We start from the raw sequence: 19,383 nt of genomic DNA on the forward strand, positions 1-19,383 counted from the left end.
CATTTATTGCACCATAAAAGCTCCACATGCCAAATTTAGTTTCATTTGCTTGATTAATTCCCGAGTAATGCAGAAATTTGTGTTTCATTTGTATGGCATTTTGTATGGGTGGAGAGTCTAACTACCATAGAAATATTTATTGTACCCTAAAACCTCAATAAGCCTAATTTGGTTTCGTTTGCTTCATTAATTCCCGAGTAATGTAGAAATTTGTGTTAAATTTTTATGGCAGCCCCCCTTAGAGAGGGGGGAGGGGTCTTAAACTATCACGAAACTATCAAAAAAACGCGTTTGAATTTTTGTATCAAGGCCGTACTAGATTAGATACCGCATCACTAAAATGGCTATAACTCGGTAAATAATGTGATTCGGAATTGGAAAGTCCTTTCTATGGTATATTCTTCCGAAATATGAATAAAAAAACTTTTAATTTCTAGAGTAGAATACCCCCTCAAGACAAATAAAAGTAGCTTTTCATGAAAAAATTCCCCAGAAAACGACATAGTCAGATTGAAAAAAAACAGGAGAAAGATGAGAAACAATACTTTAATATTACAAATTGGGAAGTATCATCCGAAGAGATGTGTTTTCAAAACGATCGTTGCATAATATTTCATATTGTAATTCACTGTATACTTTTACGTTGGTTGCAGGTTCTCGTCGCATGCTTCTTGCGTCCATTCAAAATGGCCGCCAGTTCGAAGCGTCCACCCTGCTCACACGAAGATGTCAATTCCATCTTCCTCAACTCGGAAACGGTACTGTTCCTGCATCAAATATTCTTGAAGGGTTTGACATCACGGTTGGAATCGTGGCCAACACTGGTGCTTGGTAAGACAATCATCAAATTATCGAATGGACACAAAATAAGTCTAAAATCTAAACCATCTTTTCTAGGTGATTTGTTCGACATGCTTTTGCCCATGCTGAGCATCTATCAAGAGTATGTGCGCAATCACCACTACAGTCTGCAGGTGCTGACGGAGTGCAAAAATAACGCAAACTTTGCGTCAGTTCTCAAAAGATTGGAAGCGAAGCCAGCCTGCCAGGGGCGGACGCTGGAAACCTTTCTAACATATCCGATGCATCAGATTCCACGGTACATCATCACGCTGCACGAGCTGTTGGCCCACACTCCGCACGACCACGTGGAGCGCAAGAGTTTGCTGAATGCGCGACAGCAGCTCGAGGATCTTTCCCGGCAGATGCACGACGAAGTTTCGGAGACGGAAAATCTTCGGAAAAATCTATCCGTTGAGCGCATGATTGTCGAGGGGTGTGATATTTTGCTCGATGTCAACCAAGTATTCGTGAGACAGGGTGAGATTGGTTTTGTTAGGAAGCTTTTATGGCAGCCTTGGTTTGTAACGAAATTGTTTCTTGTATTACGATTACAGGCAGCCTCATTCAAGTTCCTTCCGGAAAGGGTACATTCCTTAGTCGGTTGGCCTCGTTTAAAAGCGACCGCGATACGGTTCGGCTGTGTTACCTTTTCTCGAATCACATGATTGTCGCTACCAGGTGGGAGCTTTTTTGTGCAATTATGGCAATGGTTGGAATCTAGCATAAAGTGAAAATAAAATTTGTTTATGGCACCTGTCAATGTTTGTTCGCACATTTGATTTTTCCATTACAGGACCTCCGGAGGACGACTGCATTTACTACCAAACGTGGGTAAAATTCCACTCGCAGATGCTACCCTGGTGGAGGACCCGAGTGAAATGCATAACGAGGACGAAGATGCTTCCGTGAGCTCAGTGCGCGGTAGCACCCACAGCGTATCAGAATCAATTAATACCGGGAATCGTGACTTCAAAATTGTAGTTGACTCGAAATCTGGAGGAAGACACACAATCCACCTGATAGCTCCCACCGTTGAGGATAAGGAAGCATGGGTCAGTGATATATCACAGTGTTTGGATAACATACACATGCATTCCTTGTTGTCACCAGGCATCACTGGTTCGTCGGGAGGTAATTTATTTCCCACCGATTGTGTGTTCGTCGCTGTGTTATCGTTTTTTGTCTATTCTTGGTGTTCCTCCTTTTCCTCATTGGTACTGGAAAATTCTTGAAGGATCCGTCTTTGCAGGACACCAAGCGTTGCGCGCCGATCCCCGGCTGTTCAAGGACGACGTCGATATTCGCTTCTCGCGAACGCTTAACTCATGTAAATTACCTCAGGTCCGCTATGCGACACCGGAAAAACTCCTGAAACGACTAACAGATCTACGGTTCCTATCGATTGATTTCCTGAATACGTTCCTGCTCACATACCGAGTGTTCACCGATGGAGAAACGGTGTTGAATGCATTGAAGAACGTGTTCTATGATCCACCGTCCGACCCCAATTGTGACTGTGATCCCCAAACGGATTTTTTAGAATTGCCGTACCAGGATGGACGAGCATCCCCGAGGAGGACGTCCGGTGCTAGCTCAGTTTCGGGTAGATATTTCTATGTTTTTTGTTTGTTTTTGTTGATGTGAATTTTCTGTATGATAAAGAATCTCAGTCTCTCTGTTGATATATGTAATGGTCTAAAAGATGTATCATCAAATGGTCTGAGGTCAATATAAGATATGTTGCTGTTAGACTTTAAGCACACAACTCTTGATTTTAGTAAATTACAATAATGTTATTGAATCCGGATATTTTTTCATTATAATCAATATCATACCAAAACCATAACAGCTTTTGCATGTTGAATTAATGTGACGGATAGATAATATTTAACAATTGAGTGTCGAGTATAATGTCGAGCAAAGCACCTAACTGTTGACAAATAAATGTCAAAAATCAAAACAAATACTCGTGTCTGGAATAAAAACACATTGAAAAGATGATTTTAAATCCGGGCGTATCAAAAGTTAACGATGAAATTTCTTATTGAAGGAGTTTCATAAGAGTATACTACAAACTCTAAAAAGTATGAAGCATAGATTTTCAATCCGGAAAACCACAAAACTCTTCGTTTTACTAAAAAAAAACACTGGAAAACCGAGTAAAGCAACGCTATATAAAAAAGGTAAACGTTGGGAAAAATCGTCAAAAATTTCAGAAAGTAGAATACTCTTAAAACCCATGATCTCAGCAGAATGGATAAAACAAATTGTTAAAAGAAACCTGTAACTTTCCAAGAGCGTTGCGAATAACTTGGTCAAGCGGTTAGTGGTGTGCGGTGATGACAATCGTACATGGTTATTATTAACTATGAATAAATCATAAAATAAATTTGTAAACTTTTTGTTCTTTATTGATGTATGGTTTAAAATTATATGAGATTAACAATGAAATAATAATCTCTACAAAAATCTTGATTAAAATAAGTGTCCAGATTTCAAATCACCGCAGGACGAAGAAATATTACAAATTTCGCAAAAATGTGTCGTCTAGTTGCAAAACCGGCCAACACCAAAAAGAAAAATTTAACAGGACGATTTTCTGTTGCATCATGCCACCTGTTTTGCCGCACATCATGATTTTCAAACGCGTGTTTTATAGGGCATTGATCGGATATTGGTGCTGTTTCTCACTACCAATAAGTGGAAAAATGTATCTAAGGTCTAAAAAACTGAAAAAAACGAATTTCGCAAACTTGTGGAGTTGGCCGGTTTTGCAACTAGGCGACACAAATATAACATGATTTTGTGGAATTCTGTGATTCATAACTTACTTGAAGGCGTACTAATTCTATAGAAATGGTAGTTTTTTACGCTATAATATGTAATTTTTTTTTAGTAGTTTAAGTTATCATCGTAAGCGCTTAAGTGTTCAGATTTCGAAGCATTACGACATAGGTGACGTGTTTTGGGGACATCGATTTTTTCTCGTTATATGCATACGATTGTCGGATTCATCGTTGTGGTTTATTAATCATACTGATTGTAGGCATATGTAGAATGGCATGTTTGTTTGCCCAAATTCAGTTGGATCCTTCATTGAATTTTCGAAAGTTGTGATTGATACAGAAATTCAATAGATAAACCGGAGGTTGCATTCATGCAAGAATTTAATAATTACGGGCTTTGATGTCAAATCCTGTCAAACCTATACTGCCGTTCTACGCATAGTTGTCCCATGTTACTTTTTGACGATTTTCACTTTTCTTCATAAAACGTTGTTTTTAAGCATAATCTTACGGAAAAACACAAAAAAAAACATTTAGTTTGTTCCCAGCCTTTAAAAAAAACAACATCAAGCTCAACTGTCCCATGTTGATGTTCTATTCATAACTGTCCCACCATGTATTTTTTGTAGATCCATATCGAATAAATCGGTTCAAGTACAAGAATTTCATGTCACACTTTCAGCAGGGCTAATGCACTCATTTCTGGTTTGGAAGAGCTAATTAATTCTCAAACAAATAAGAAAAAGTTTACCAGAACACGTGTACACCTTGTTGGCGAATGTCTAATAACAATGAAAATTATATTCTACGAAGGTGTTGCAGATCACTCATTTCTTCATAAAATTATGTTTCTATGCATAATCTTTCGGAAAAACACAAAAAAATTATTGTATATCAAAAAACCACATCAAGTTCAATTGTCTCATGTTGATATTCTAGGCATAACAGTCCCGCCATCAATTTTTAAACCCGTAATCAAGCATGATTGATTCAGTGAGGGAATCTCATAACATTTCATTAAACAATAGTATAGTGCTTATAAAAAACCCGGTGTATTGAAAAATTGAAATGTTTAAAGCTTTTGGTAGACAAATATGCGAGAAAATTTTGATTGCGTTTTTCTCAGTTGATGATTTTGATACATGGGACAACTATGCGTAGAACGGCAGTATAGGGAAGCACTGTACTTTTTTTTGACGTAGGACTACGTCATTCATTTCTATACTGGTTCAAACGTTCGAAAACGATAGCGTTACGCCGGAGAACGAGATTTTGAGCGTTAATAACTCTTAAACAACTGAACGAAATAGTATGATAAACGATTCATTAGAAAGATAAAATGTCTACGCGTTATATGTTTTTTTACTTTTTGATCCAAAAAATTGTTTCAATAGCCCTAAAATTACTATCAAAACCGGCTATTAAAATCACACCAATCGGTATATAAGCGAGTGCCGCATGGAAATCCACTCAGTCAGGGACAAATGACCTTTGGGTTAAAGTTCCTTCAAAAACAAGAACAGAACAAATCCACACAGTTATAATTGCGCAACGATTGAGGTATGATCGCTGGAATGGATGTATGTTTCCCTAACACAGACTTCGAAACCATTTGCGCTGGGTATTTCCGAGGAGGAATCGATTCCCTCTTTGAACGTTAATAATTCTTTTCCGGCTAAACGAAGTGGTATGATAATCACTTTATTGGAAGAATGAAATGTCTAAGATGTATATGCTTGTTACTTATCGATTGCTAAGTCAACATTAGTCCTACGTCCATCTTGCGGTTATATTAAAGATATAACCCACTTCTAGTTTTTTCTATTTTATTGTATCAATGAATCATGTAACTGGAGACATTCGCCTCTATTAGTGTTACAATTTGTTATATGTTAAAGAATATATGAAAACTACTAATTAATTTTTTTAGTTGCGACATATTTGTTTCTCAAATTGCAACGAGCTAATTAATGCTGTTCAGGTGAAAATGTAAATCCAGCTTGAAATATTGCTAAGATGAACAAATTTTGACAAGAAAACTATACCTCTAGAGAACAGCGATTGATTATAATAGTACGACGAATGATATGAAATTAAAAAGTGGTTTAATTGTATATTACGGAAAGGAATCAATTTAGGAAAAAAAAAAAGATAATTGGGCACCTTTGATGTTATTAAGCGGAACAAAATAGAACAAATTCTGTACTTATAGAACTGCGTGAATGAACACCCTTAATAATTGTTTTTGTAAATGCGAGACTCTTCCCAGTCTTGGAATATTGAAAACAAAGCTAATGTAACCGTTTAAAGCTACTTTCAGTTTGTTTATTGGTTGTTGGGTGGCATTGGTGTATACATTGGTGTATAAATCACCATACATAAAATGAGGAAAATTATTGCTTTGAATAGTTCGAGTTTAACTTTTACATCTAAATGTTTAGTAACCAAATGTAACTGTGATATCTGTGATTTCCAACTTAAATTAGATTTAAAATAACGTCAAGATTGTTAAATTTGTGGACTAATCGGATTGATTCGTTATGGATAGCTAGTGTAGGTAAGGCAGGTTATGTTCTCAACCTTGTTATGAACATTGCTTTAGGGGAGGCGATCTGGCGTAGTGGTAACATTCATACCTCTCACGCTAATGGTCACAAGTTCAATTCTCACTCCCAACATTCTTCCAAAAATGGAAGTAAGAGGGACGAACCAGCCAAAAAGTGTTGAAAAAGTCACTATATAATACAGATAAAAAAAAAGAAAAAAAGCATTGCTTTAGTTTTAGAAGAATTTATGGGAAAAAAAGTTTTTATGAGACCAGCAATAATTTCGATGCAGATCCTCGTTGATCTTTATTGATATATCGGTCATATTAAATTGATCAATACTGCATAAATAAATTTGAACATCATCAGCGACCGACGGTAAATCGCGTAATAAAGAGAGAACATAGAAGTGGTCTCAGAGCGGACTCCTGAAGAACACTGATGAGTCCAAATTGAGAGAATATGCAGGAGTTGAGTTACAGATGAGTTACAGATACATTCTGCCAAATATTCGAATACTTCAAAAATGTGTTAAAAAATAAAATAAAATATTCTTTTCTGCGTGAATTTAATTGAGTAGCTTTAAGACATATGGGATCACTATCCTTTGTGCCGTATGACGAGCTTGAAACGTTTCTCAAAAAAAAAAAATCGTACGCGGCACGCAACCTGGTCTATCGGCTTCTCGTCCCATATTTTGGACATGAGCTTCTTAAATTGGTTCATAGTGCTCACTTTATGTTCGCTCTACTTGGCCAGCATGTACGACCATACATAAACGTCCAGGAGATTAAGGTCTGGAAAGCTGGGAGGGCACAAATACTTATCGAGTCAAATACTCCCGACACCACGCATGGACGATATTCGCCGTGTGGAATGGTGCGCCGTCCTGTTGGAAGACGTAATGATCCTTCCAGTAGAAGTCCCGAAGTGACGGGGTCACGGGGTCAGTATACATGAAATTCTGCTTCACCCCATGGGATTTCAACCGCCGAAATATATCGCAGGGTCCTTCACCTCTCGCAAATAACCTTACTACGACGTCGCGGTACTCCTTCATTGTGCGCGGTAAACAAACAACAAATTACAGCAAGTCAACACGGTGCGCGTCGGTTAGCCTATATATGAGGCTAAAGCTGACACACATACCAATACACAGAATGCACATGGTGCACACATACACAACGATGAAAAGTTGTATTTGAACTTATTGAATACCCTGTATACCCACATTTTCCAACGAACAACCAGTCATCGAAACACTTTTTGAAGCTATATTCAGGAATTGCTTTCAGTTCGCGCAGCGAATTTGTTTGTATGTCATCAATGCTGTCAAAACATCCCCCACAATGAGGTAATTCGAATTTCGGAAATAAGAAAAAGTCACACGGGGCCATTTCTGGAGAGTACGGTACTTGTTCAATCACATTATGGCCAGTTTTGGCAAGAAAAACGTTTACAATGATCAAACGGCGAGCTGGTATCGATATCTGAGCACAATTTTATCTTTTTATGTTGTCGATCGTCAGTTGAAGAGGTCGAAGGTCGTCCTTGACGTGGCATCATCGTCGTTCATCTCTTCTCGGGCGTCTTTGAATGTCTTTTAGCAATCATACACCCGTGTTTCCGACATAGTTGAGTCACCAAATGCATTCTGAATACTTCTCATTTTCCTTTAAGATCTCTCATTCCCTTTCCAAGGGTTTAACCAATAGGAGAAGATGATCCTGTAATTTGGAAAAAGTTTGGTTCTGAACCCACCTTTAAAAGGTATTCCCAAATCGACTTCCATTTTTTACTTCATAATTATCCAACATGTTTTTTTTATTAATTCGTTTATTTTTACAGGCTCAGTTACTTAAGTTTAAAGGAGCCGAATTCTTAAATATTTTAAAACTATATATATGAACAATTTTCTTACATTTATGGTTAGTAAGGTGGGAAACCGATTACACGCGGTGTACTCGAGTTTAGAAGGGTGACATATTTTTGGAGAAGGATGGGATATAAGTAAACCGTAACAATGTTAATGAACACTCAATTCTTGATTCTATTCGTATATCTATAAGTGCATTTACGTTTCAACTTATTCTACTATTTATACCAAGGGGACGAATTACCCGCAAAGAAAGGAAAGGAGGGTATACGGATATAGGGACAATCCCACACGAAGATCGATAGCTTTAAGGAAAACATATACATGGGACATGTAATCAAGGTCTAACCGAGCCAATGCATCTCTCACCGGCACATTGGGTTGTCTTCCACGGGCCCGAAGGGAGTTTCCTAAATTCGATCTGGCGACAAGATACAACTCGCACGACCAAACAATGTGCTCGATGTCGTGGTAACCTTGACCACAAACACAGAGATTGTTGCTGGCAAGATTGAAACGAAAGAGAAGCGCGTCTAACGAACAGTGATTGGACATGAGTCGAGAGAAGGTGCGAATAAAGTCCCGACTCAAGTCCAGACTTTTGAACCATGGTTTGAGGCTAACCTTAGAGATAATCGAGTGAAACCACCGGCCCAATTCATCTTCGTTCCACTTACGTTGCCAGTTAGCGATGGTATTTTTGCGAACTAAAGAATAAAATTCATTGAAGGCGACGTGACGCTGATAAATATCGCCTTCAATTGCACCTACTTTTGCTAATGACTCAGCCCTCTCATTACCCGGAATTGAACAATGTGAAGGGACCCAGACAAAGGTAATGACATAACAGTGTCTGGATAAAGCACCCCTATCCAACACGTTGATTTTGGTGCTTTCAATCAATGGCTCGCTCAAGCCTTGCTCACCGGGCGGCGCTTACTACCGGGGGAATGCATTTGGTTTTGCTATCGGACACTTTTTAATAACTCTATGTATTTGTGTCTGTATGAACATTAGAGTGGTCATCTCGAATTTTCGAACGGGACTTACTTCAAAATGTTGATTCTCGTGAAAAATGACCTATGCAAAATTTTAGCTCAATCGGACTTTATTTACTAGTGTCGCAAAGACGACAAAATTTGAGTTTTCGTCGCCGTGTAAAACTTCTGTCCCGTTAGCTACTCGATGATTTTGTTAACTTCTCGTGCGAGAAGCTTGAATTTTCACGTTGCGCGAACTGAACAGTCAAGCGTTGCTGATTTTGTGTTGATGCCATTTTGAGAGCTGGAGACCAAACATCAAAGTCAAAATAGAGCACATATCTACAAGAGGGGATTTGATGCAGGCTCAAACGGAATACGTCCAATTTAAGCAGACCAAACTTTGATTAATCCACTCTTTATATATCTAAAGAGTATGCCAGATGAAGCCGTTTTTCAAAATAAAAAATATTAACGTGTATTGTGCATAGTTCTTTAATGGTTATACATATTTTATTTAAAGTAATGACCATTGGAAGCTGTACATTTTCCCCATCTTTCTCTCAATTCACGGATGCTTCGCCAAAAAATTATAGTTTTTTCAGCCAACCAGTCATTGAACCATTTTCGCGCATTTCCAAAACACTTGAAGCGTTGCTCATCACCGAAAACAGATGGCAATCAGAAGAAGTCAAGTCTGTTGAATAAGCCACATGTGGTAGTTCATCTTAATTGAGTGTTAAACTACGAGTTCAGTTAATATTCCTTGGTCACTGTTGCTCGGTGTGACGGGGCATTGTCATTAACAAATATCACTTTGTTTATCTCTTTGTGTTGCCTTTTCTGCTATTCGGGTCGTTTTTGGAGAAGTGAACGATTCAATTCCATCAACTATTTCCGGTAACGTTCACTATTTACATTTTCATCGGTTCTCTAAGGTTCGTACCAGATTACATTTGACTTATCTCAGAAAACACACAATATTGTCTTCTTTCCGAAGCGTTCTGGTCTTGTAATCGATGTTGCAGGCTGGCCGAAATCCACATATAATCTTTTACGCATGATATTCTTGGAATAAATAAACTTTCAATCCTAGGTTACGATGCAGAAATGTCGATATCCGGGAGATGGGTAGTCCTCCGCCCACAACATACCATTTGTACGTAAAGAAGATAGTTCCACAAACGTACCTCAGATGCAATCGAACCATATTGGGCCATACTGTCCCAATCGGTGTACGAAAATAGTTGAGAAGACTCCACAGTTCAACAACTCAAATCCCGGTTCATCAGATGTGTCAAAAAAGTGGACCTCAAGGTGATCCTGGCGAGGGTTCCGGGAATTTTAAGGAAGATTGAAGATGAAGTTCCACTATCTGTCTAATTGTTTCACATTTCAGACGCACATTGAATGGACTTAAGAACTTTTTTAATTTTTTTCATTTGTTTTCAATTGATTCCGCTAGTTATGACTCACCCGTTATTTGCATACACCTGGTATAAATTTATATACAGCCATTCTATGCCAAACCGATATAGTGGTTCTCAGATTTTCATCAAAAGTGGTAGTTTTGTTCTTTATCGCAAAATAACAGGTCTCATAGTATTTTTATTTTTTTTTTGTTAGGGTAACCATTTCCATTTTAGGTTGGTTAAAAAAAACATGTTTTCGCATTCTTGCAAAAAAAGCCTTCTTCAAAAATTCATAGCTTTTAAACTAGACTGATTCAGATGATCGACATATCAAATTAAAGCCAATCACATGAAAAAAATCTTTTCTCGAAAGAATACTATACCTGCAGAAAATTTGAATTCTGCTCTCGTTATTATTGATTGTATTCGTTTTTTATTGTTTTCATAGTCTCGGGACCAAAGGCGCTATACTTTTTTATATTTTTTATGAAAAGCTGAGGATTTTTCACACAACATATCTCGAAACCAGGATAGCGTTTTTTTCGTTTTTGAGTTATGACATGGTCCATGATTTGAGCTAGCCGATGGTCCAAACAATATTTTTTTTCCCATTTTTTCCACTACAAAAAATCATAACTTTTGATTTACTGGACCGATTCAGATGATCGATATATCAAATAAAAGCTAATATTGTCTGAAAAAATATTACACTCTGAATAAAAATAGATTTTGTTTTCGTCATTATTAATTATATTTGTTTTTTATGGCTTATATCGTTTCGGGACCAAGGGCGCCATATTTTTTATTTTTATTTTTCCTGGAAGCTGAGGTTTTTTTTACATAATATAACTGAATACCAGAGAGGTGTTATTTTTCGTTTTTAAGTTATGATTTTTCAAAGTTAACATGTTTTCAGTTTTCGTTCAACATTTCTATGCGACTAGACTGGATGTATGTGATTATAATCCATTTAATTGGCAAATGTGTAATTTTGTCAAAAAAAAAAACTATCTAGTAGGCTTTAATTTTATATGTCGACCATCTGAATCGGTCCAGTAGTTTAAAAATAATAAATTGAAGAAAGTTTTTTTTTGGAAAAAAGGGGAAAATGATTTTTTGGACCATCGGGTAACTTTATAACTCAAAAACGAAAAAAAAAACACCTCCCTGGTTTCTAGATATGTTATGAGAAAAATCCTCAGCTTTCCAGAAAAAATATAAAAAACTATAACGCCTTTGGTCCCGAGACTATGAAAACAATAAAACACGAATACAATCAATAATAACAAGAGCAGGTTTCAAAAAAGGTTTCATAATTTGCGATAAAGAACGAAACTACCACTTTTGACGAAAATCTGAGAACCACTATATCGGTTTGGCATGGAATGGGTGTATATACAGAAAAAATCTTATTGAAAGACCTTTCGGGCTGAAATTCGCAAAATAGAATTGTTGCCGGTATGTTTTGAAATTAAAATTACGAAATTTATTATAAACTTTGGGTTTTCTTAAGGCCTAGTCTTCTGAATTACATTCTGTCCTGTCCATTTTATTTATTATGTACATTAATGACATGCGACGAGTTTTACGATTTTGTGATATCAATCTTTTTGCAGATGATACTGTATTATTCATTGCAGCTAATGATTTAAACCAGGACGCGTCACATTTAAATGAAGATTTGCATTCTTTAAGTAGATGGTTGAAGTATAAGTAATTAAAATTGAACATAAGTAAAACGAAATACATGGTAATCTCGCGAAATCGTTCAAATGAAAACGTCTCTATTCGGGGGTCTCCGTAGCCACATTGGTTGCGCGTTCGCTTAGTAAGCGATCGATCGTGAGTTCAAAACTCAGGACCCTCATTGACCATCTTTGTGTTGTTACAGAATAACAACGTCCACGCAACAATCATCAGCGATGGAGATCGATCCACGGTCGAAATAAGATCGATTCATCCATGCAACTGCTCTGCTCTGCACGACACATCGGACTGCTGTTCTATAAATAACTCAACAATGATCAAACAACTGTCTCCGCTGTCCGGTCTAACTGGATAATGGATGAACAGAAGGAAAAACCCTCACCCCTAAATGGCTACTGTGTAAATATGTACCATATGCGATGGTATAGAAGGGACTCTAGCGCCGAAAAATGGCAACTGTGTAATGTGCTAAGATATATGATAACCATGTGACATGTACACGATTAAAATTCGGCTCTGTTACAGCTAAAATGCTAATGAGCCTTAAATAAATAAATGGGATAAAAAAAACGTCTCTATTGTTATTGATGATGAGACTATTGATCGCGTTCGGGAAATTAAATATCTTGGCGTGATTATTGATGACAAACTCAAGTTCAATACTCACATTGACAATGTTATCAAGAAAATTGCCAAGAAGTATGGAATCTTTTGCCGATTGAAAAACGATTTAACTATTTGCAGCAAAATCCAATCAATCATCTCTCCTCATTTAGTCTTTTGCTCTTCCATTTTATTTCTGGCCAATGAAACACAAATATCGAGATTACAGCGTTTGCAAAATAAAATAATGCGGTTGATACTAAAATGTAACAGATTCACTTCCTCATCTTTAATGTTGGACGCTCTGCAATGGTTATCCGTGAAGCAAAGGATCGTTTATTTAACTATGGTGTTCATTTTCAAAGTAGTTAAAGGTTTGCTGCCTCGATATTTGTGTGATAGAGTTGAAAGAGGAAGTGACTTTCACAGTTATTACACAAGAAACGCGAATGAATTGAGAACACCCAATTTATTGACATGTGCTTCACAAAATTCGTTGTATTTCAAAGGTATAAATGTGTTCAACTCGATGCCAAGACATATTAAACGTGCAACAACACTTACAGAATTTAAGAGGAACTGTATTTCACACGTGAAAGCTGTGTTTCATTAACAGCCGACCGATATATTTTTAAATTTTATGACGAAGATTACTACTGACGAAGTTTTATACGAACGAATAATTTAATTTTTTTTTGCAGTTTGTTTTTAATATTTTCAATTACCCTGACGAAGTTTTTTTGAACGGATTACATTATGCAAAATACTTAATTTTTTAAATTATCTTTTTTTTAATTTTTATTTATGTCCTCTCTATTATGTCCGTCATGATCCTGGTAATTATGGACTATTTTAATTTATATTTTGTTGTTTTATATTATACTAGCTGACCCGGCAAACGTTGTTCTGCCATATAAATTGTTCCTAACGAATATGTTGGGTGTTAAATAAAACATAACTGATGTATTAAGTAAGTGTGTTTGAATGTTTTAACGATCTATGAAATTAATCGAATGTGTTCGATAAAGAAGAACGAATGAAACGATTTGAACGGATGTTTATATGTTTAATGTATTTCATTAACCCATTTTGTGCCAAGCGTTCGAAGAATCCAACTTTGATAATTTTTAATGCCTTTGGAAAACAACCAAATGATAATGTTTTTGCACCAAAAGGAAGTTTAATTTATTAGCTACCACTTACCATCAATTTCGTTCAATTTTGCATAACTTTATTGGGCAGTAAATTTGATTTAAAGCAAGTATGTTTGGAAGGTGTTTTCAATTTCAATAAAAAAAACCGATAAAATACAAAAATACGTGAACTTTTCTACAGTACAACTGCGATAGAAGAACATACATAACAGCCGGGGAAATTGAGTATTCAAAAAATCGAACGTTAACCATAACGGGCATTTCTGTTCTGCTGAATCAATACCAATACATCTGACCTCCGCAGCGCATTCTAGTTTGTTTACTTTGGAAGACATACCTGGCATCACTGCTTTGTGTGGACTTCTGTTCTTTCTAGTCCTGTTTATTTACGTTTTTTACGTGTTTTTTTACCCCGTTTGTTCTCGCCCATAAGCTTACGAAGCTTCTCTATCGGTCCTGTGCTGTATCTGTGTTTTTGTATATCGCACCGTAGTGCCGTTGTGATATAGTATCACTTTTCGCGAGTGTTGTGTTTTTGTTTGGTTTTACTAATCAACAAAAGCGTATTACTATCTACGCCGATTTGTTCATCCGAAGCGACATCTGCCGTGAAAGATTTATACTACAAAGCTTGCATCTTGGTATAAATCACGAATAAGCTCGGTGGTCATCTAACTGTAGGCGCACCACATCTAAGTTACGCGATATTTTATAGAAAACTAAGGTGTTTTTTGCTGCCTGAGAATGGCAAAGCGAACCCTTGCTTTACAGCATCTGCTCGTAGCAGCAGAATCGCATGCTGGAAATGCGATAAGCCATACCATCTTAAGTGCGCCGGTGTCTCGGGCAATCAGTACAAAATTATCCGAGATTGTCCCGGTGCAGAATGGATGTGCGCACACTGTCGCAATTCCAAAGCTATCGTAGACCAACATTCGCTAGCGTTATCTCAAATGAACGAACGTCTCTCGTCCATCATCCGGCTAATCAATGCACAGATCGATGCGACCCGCTCCCTCTGTCGTGCATACGGCCAAAATCTACCACGCTCCAGCTGCTGTAATCACCTCGGACCACGATCAAATGTACAACATGACTCGCGCAATTTCGAGGAAGAAATTAACAACATGCAGCTTGAATTCAGTAAAGTGTTTGATTCATTCCTCGTCGACCGCCCTGCTAATGTTAACGCTGGCAAGCGTAATAGAACGAGCAGCAGTTCTCCTGCTCATTTAACACCTTCCATGATTAGAAAGAGGATCAGGGCTGAGGCTTCTGTCGACACATCGATCAACGTAAACCCGACCCTTCCCGCATTGAACGGCAGACATCCACCTGCCGGTGCCCGATTTACTTCTATACACAAGAAGCTTTCCAGTTCAGCTCCTGAACTATTTTCTTCTTGTGCAAAAAACATCACACATAGTACCCAGAACAATAAATCAGTTTTGCCGATTTTATCAACTGTCAATGGTAAGACTCCTGCTAGTATATGTCCGGCCGTTGCCAGACAAGATACTACACCACTGATATGTGATTCAATTATGCAGACCTCACCTGTACCAGCGCCACCGCCAATTGTTACAACCAACGTGTATGACAAGAGATCTGCCAACGACGTTCGACGTGAATTTAACGGTGTTATTTCATCAGAGTCACCACTGCCTAGCAACATTTATAACCAACGTGCGGTGGCTTCATCGAGCTCGGCTGTTCCAGTATTTAACACACAACTACTCACGTCAATACGTCAGCATATCTTATCGAGCGACCACCACCCTACACCTAAATCAACGAGAACTCAAGGTAATGCTGGCACGAAAGCTGCACATACCATAAGAACTGTAAACATCGATCGCCGTGCTGAGGACCAATTGGTATGGGTCTATCTGACAGCCTTCCATCCAACTACTTCGGAGAGCCAGATCGTCGCACTGGTCAGCGAGTGCCTTGAGCTGCCGGACGTGTCACCGAAAGTGATAAAATTGGTTCCAAAAGGGACGGACCTCAATTCGCTCCGGTTCGTATCCTTCAAAGTAGGCATCGATGACGGGCACAGAGAAAAGGCTCTCTCTACCAATTCATGGCCAGTGAACGTTCGTTTTCGTGAATTCGAGGAGAATCGATCAAAAAACAAGGTTCAAGTTGTTCAAGGCTATCTTCAACGGCACACTCGTACAAGAAACCACCGAATCCATCTGTCATAACGGAGCCCTTAGACAGGGCTGCTTAGAAACATCGGCATCATTTTCACCAGGACGCATGCTCAAAAGCACTTTGGGAACTTCTTCTAATCCCGTAACAGTCGTGCCATCAACATCGTCAAAGTATCAATACCATACATGCTGCCGTCTCAGTCGTCCTGGACCTGTTTACGGAGGCTCGGAAGGGGTCGGCACTTCAAGGCAAGTACGCGTGTATTGGTGTCTGTTCTGCCCCTGATGCTTTTCAAAATTGCAGCTCCACGTTAAGCTATAGACCATCGGTTTGCCGTGTTGCTTTCGAAATCAGTCAACGCCCTTCTGACGACGCAAGATCCTCAGCCTCCCCAGTTATTCTTACTCACTGCAAACGGTTGTGGATACACCAGGACGCAATGTGTACTGTGCTTCGGAAGCCCTGGATCCACCCGACCCAGTCGAGCGATTTGCTGGTTCCTGCAGTCGAAGTCGTCCTGGCCCTGCGGTCGAGGCTGGTGAAAGGGTTTTCCAGCCTGTGTTGACAGGCAAGTATCTTATTATTCACGACGCTCCTTCTCTTGATGCTTCGTCGAATTGCAGCGGAATACCACAGGTCATTGGCGGAATCTCTATTCCCAACGTCGCTGATGCCAACGGTTCAACTGTCCTCCTGTATTACCAAAACCTTGGCGGAATTAACACCTCGTTAGCGAAGTACGCGACTGCTTGCAGCGATGGCTGCTACGACATCTACGCGTTTACTGAAACATGGCTCAATGACGACACAATTTCAAGCCAGCTCTTCGATAGTAATTACGCCGTTTTCCGACAAGATCGATCACCCTCCAACAGCAACAAAAGGTCTGGTGGCGGAGTGTTGTTGGCTATTCGTTTTCGCTATAAGTAACTGTTACTATCCCCTCCCGAAAGCCTGACGGTTGAGCAATTGTGGGTGTCGATCGAAGCGGGCGACTCAACGCTTTTCATCTGTGTGGTGTATATTCCTCCGGATCGTGTAAACGACAATATTCTTATCGAAAAGCACTTGTCGTCGCTCGACTGGATTATCTCTCTTATGGGCGCGAAGGACAGTTTGACAATCCTTGGAGATTTCAACTTGCGTGATGTGAGATGGGAGCAGAACACCCATGATTTTTATTTCCCTACATCTGACTCATCGACTGGACTCGCATCCCGTAATCTGTTGGATGCTTATCGCACTTCAAGACTCGGACAAAAGAGCGGAGTTATGAATCGTAACAACCGTATGCTTGACCTCTGCTTTGTGAGTGAGGAAATGTGTTCCAGTTGCTCCGTAATACCAGCTCCTGCTCCGCTAGTGAAAAGTTGCATACATCATCCCCCGTTGCTGGTCAGCATTGATATTTGCGTACAATGTGATTACAAAGACACGACAGAGAGCATATACTACAACTTCGACAAAGCCAACTTCGACGAGATGAACAATTTCCTCTCAAACGTTAATTGGGATGAAGAATTGGCCAATCGCGACGTCAACGACGCGGCATCAACGGTATCGTGCATCATAATCTATGCCATTGATCAATTTGTACCAAAGCGAACTAACCGTGTACCTCTTAAACCTGCATGGTCGAACTCGAAGCTTAAGCGTTTGAAGAAACGGAAAAGGGCAGCTGTTCGGGAACATGCCAAACTTCATACCGAATCCACGAAAACGCGTTATTCCAAGGCTAATTCGGACTACAGGCGGTTGAACGATCAACTACATCAAGCGCACCTAAGACAGCTCCAACGTCGTCTGAAATCCAACCCTAAGAGGTTCCTGAGGTCGGGTGACTTCCCATCCTGCTGGAAGGAATCTTACGTTTTTCCGATTCACAAAAAGGGTTGCAAAAGGACTGTATCGAACTATCGTGGAATAGCCGCTTTAAGTGCTACGTCGAAACTTCTCGAGCTAATTATTCTCGAAGAATTGGTTCAAAACTTCGCTCACTGCATTTCGATGGACCAGCATGGTTTCATGTCCAAGCGCTCAACGACTACCAATTTAATACAGTTCACTTCCTACATCATCCGTGAAATTGAGCAAGGCCATCAAGTAGATGCTATATATACAGACCTCTCTGCAGCATTCGATAAAATGAATCACGACATTGCTTTGGCTAAGTATGACAGGTTAGGTGTTCAGAACGACCTGCTTGCTTGGCTTTCTTCTTATTTGACTGGTCGAAGCATGTCTGTCAAAATTGCGGACTATGTTGCTCCTTCCTTCCCCGTGACATCTGGCGTTCCTCAAGGCAGCCATCTAGGGCCATTCCTGTTTCTGCTGTATATGAATGACGTCAACTACATTCTGAAATGCCGCAAGTCGTCGTACGCCGACGACCTCAAGTTGTATCTCGTGATACGGAAACCAAGCGATGCTGTTTTTCTACAGCTGCAATTAGAAGCTTTCGCCGAGTGGTGCCAACTAAACCGCATGTCACTCAATGCATCGAAATGCTCTATAATTTTATTCGGTAGACAACGTGCATTGATTCAACACAACTATGTTCTATCGGGGATAAGCTTGAAACGGGAATCGACGGTCAAGGATCTTGGATTACTACTTGATTCCAAGCTTACATTCAAGGACCACGTCGCCTACGTGGTGTCGAAAGCTTCATCTCAACTCGGGTTCATGTTCCGCTTCGCCAAAGAATTCAAGGATATATATTGCCTTAAGGCTTTGTACTGTTCTTTGGTTCGACCAATACTGGAATATTCGGCTGTAGTGTGGTGCCCATACTACCAAAACGAGGTGAACCGCATCGAAGCAATCCAACGAAAGTTTATCCGTTTCACTATGAGGCATCTTTCTTGGAATGACGTCCACAACTTGCCCAGCTACAAAAATCGTTGCATGTTAATACACTTGGAATCACTTGAGGCGAGACGTAACATCACGATGGCATGCTTCATTGGTGACCTGCTTCAAGGTAACATCGACTGTACTTCGCTGTTAAGCTGTCTTAACATAAACATCCGCCGCCGTAATTTACGCTCTCACGTTTTCTTATGCGTCCATCCCTCGCGAACAAATTATGGATTTAACGAGCCCATGCGAAGGATGTGCCGTGTCTTCAACAGATACTACGATGTGTTTGACTTTAATGTTTCACGTTGCAGAAATAATAGTTGTTTCCGTAGAGTTTTCAATTAATATGTGTAGTGTCGTAATTTTCATGTCATTGGGATAACCATTGTATCTGTTGGCAAATGAATAAATATAAATATAAAGACGGAAGGTTTTTTTCATTTTTTTCAGAAATTTC

The 19,383-nt window shown here is 39.2% G+C and overlaps 1 protein-coding gene across 12 annotated transcripts in view; it reads left to right on the forward strand.

The window, feature by feature from the left end:
* The window catches only part of LOC129780236 (ras-specific guanine nucleotide-releasing factor 2-like), a 536,608-nt gene that overhangs the window by 77,951 nt on the left and 439,274 nt on the right, over positions 1–19,383 (forward strand). For 11 of the 12 annotated variants that reach the window (XM_055788276.1, XM_055788280.1, XM_055788278.1 and 8 more), the window contains exons 8-12: positions 654–831; positions 898–1,320; positions 1,398–1,521; positions 1,637–1,974; positions 2,078–2,446. In XM_055788276.1, the coding sequence (XP_055644251.1) occupies positions 654–831; positions 898–1,320; positions 1,398–1,521; positions 1,637–1,974; positions 2,078–2,446 (1,432 nt within the window). The remainder of the gene's footprint in view (positions 1–653; positions 832–897; positions 1,321–1,397; positions 1,522–1,636; positions 1,975–2,077; positions 2,447–19,383) is intronic. The other variant, XM_055788285.1, reaches the window with a different exon arrangement.

Source organism: Toxorhynchites rutilus, chromosome 3 (assembly GCF_029784135.1).
Source record: "Toxorhynchites rutilus septentrionalis strain SRP chromosome 3, ASM2978413v1, whole genome shotgun sequence".
NCBI classification, from domain to species: domain Eukaryota; kingdom Metazoa; phylum Arthropoda; class Insecta; order Diptera; family Culicidae; genus Toxorhynchites; species Toxorhynchites rutilus.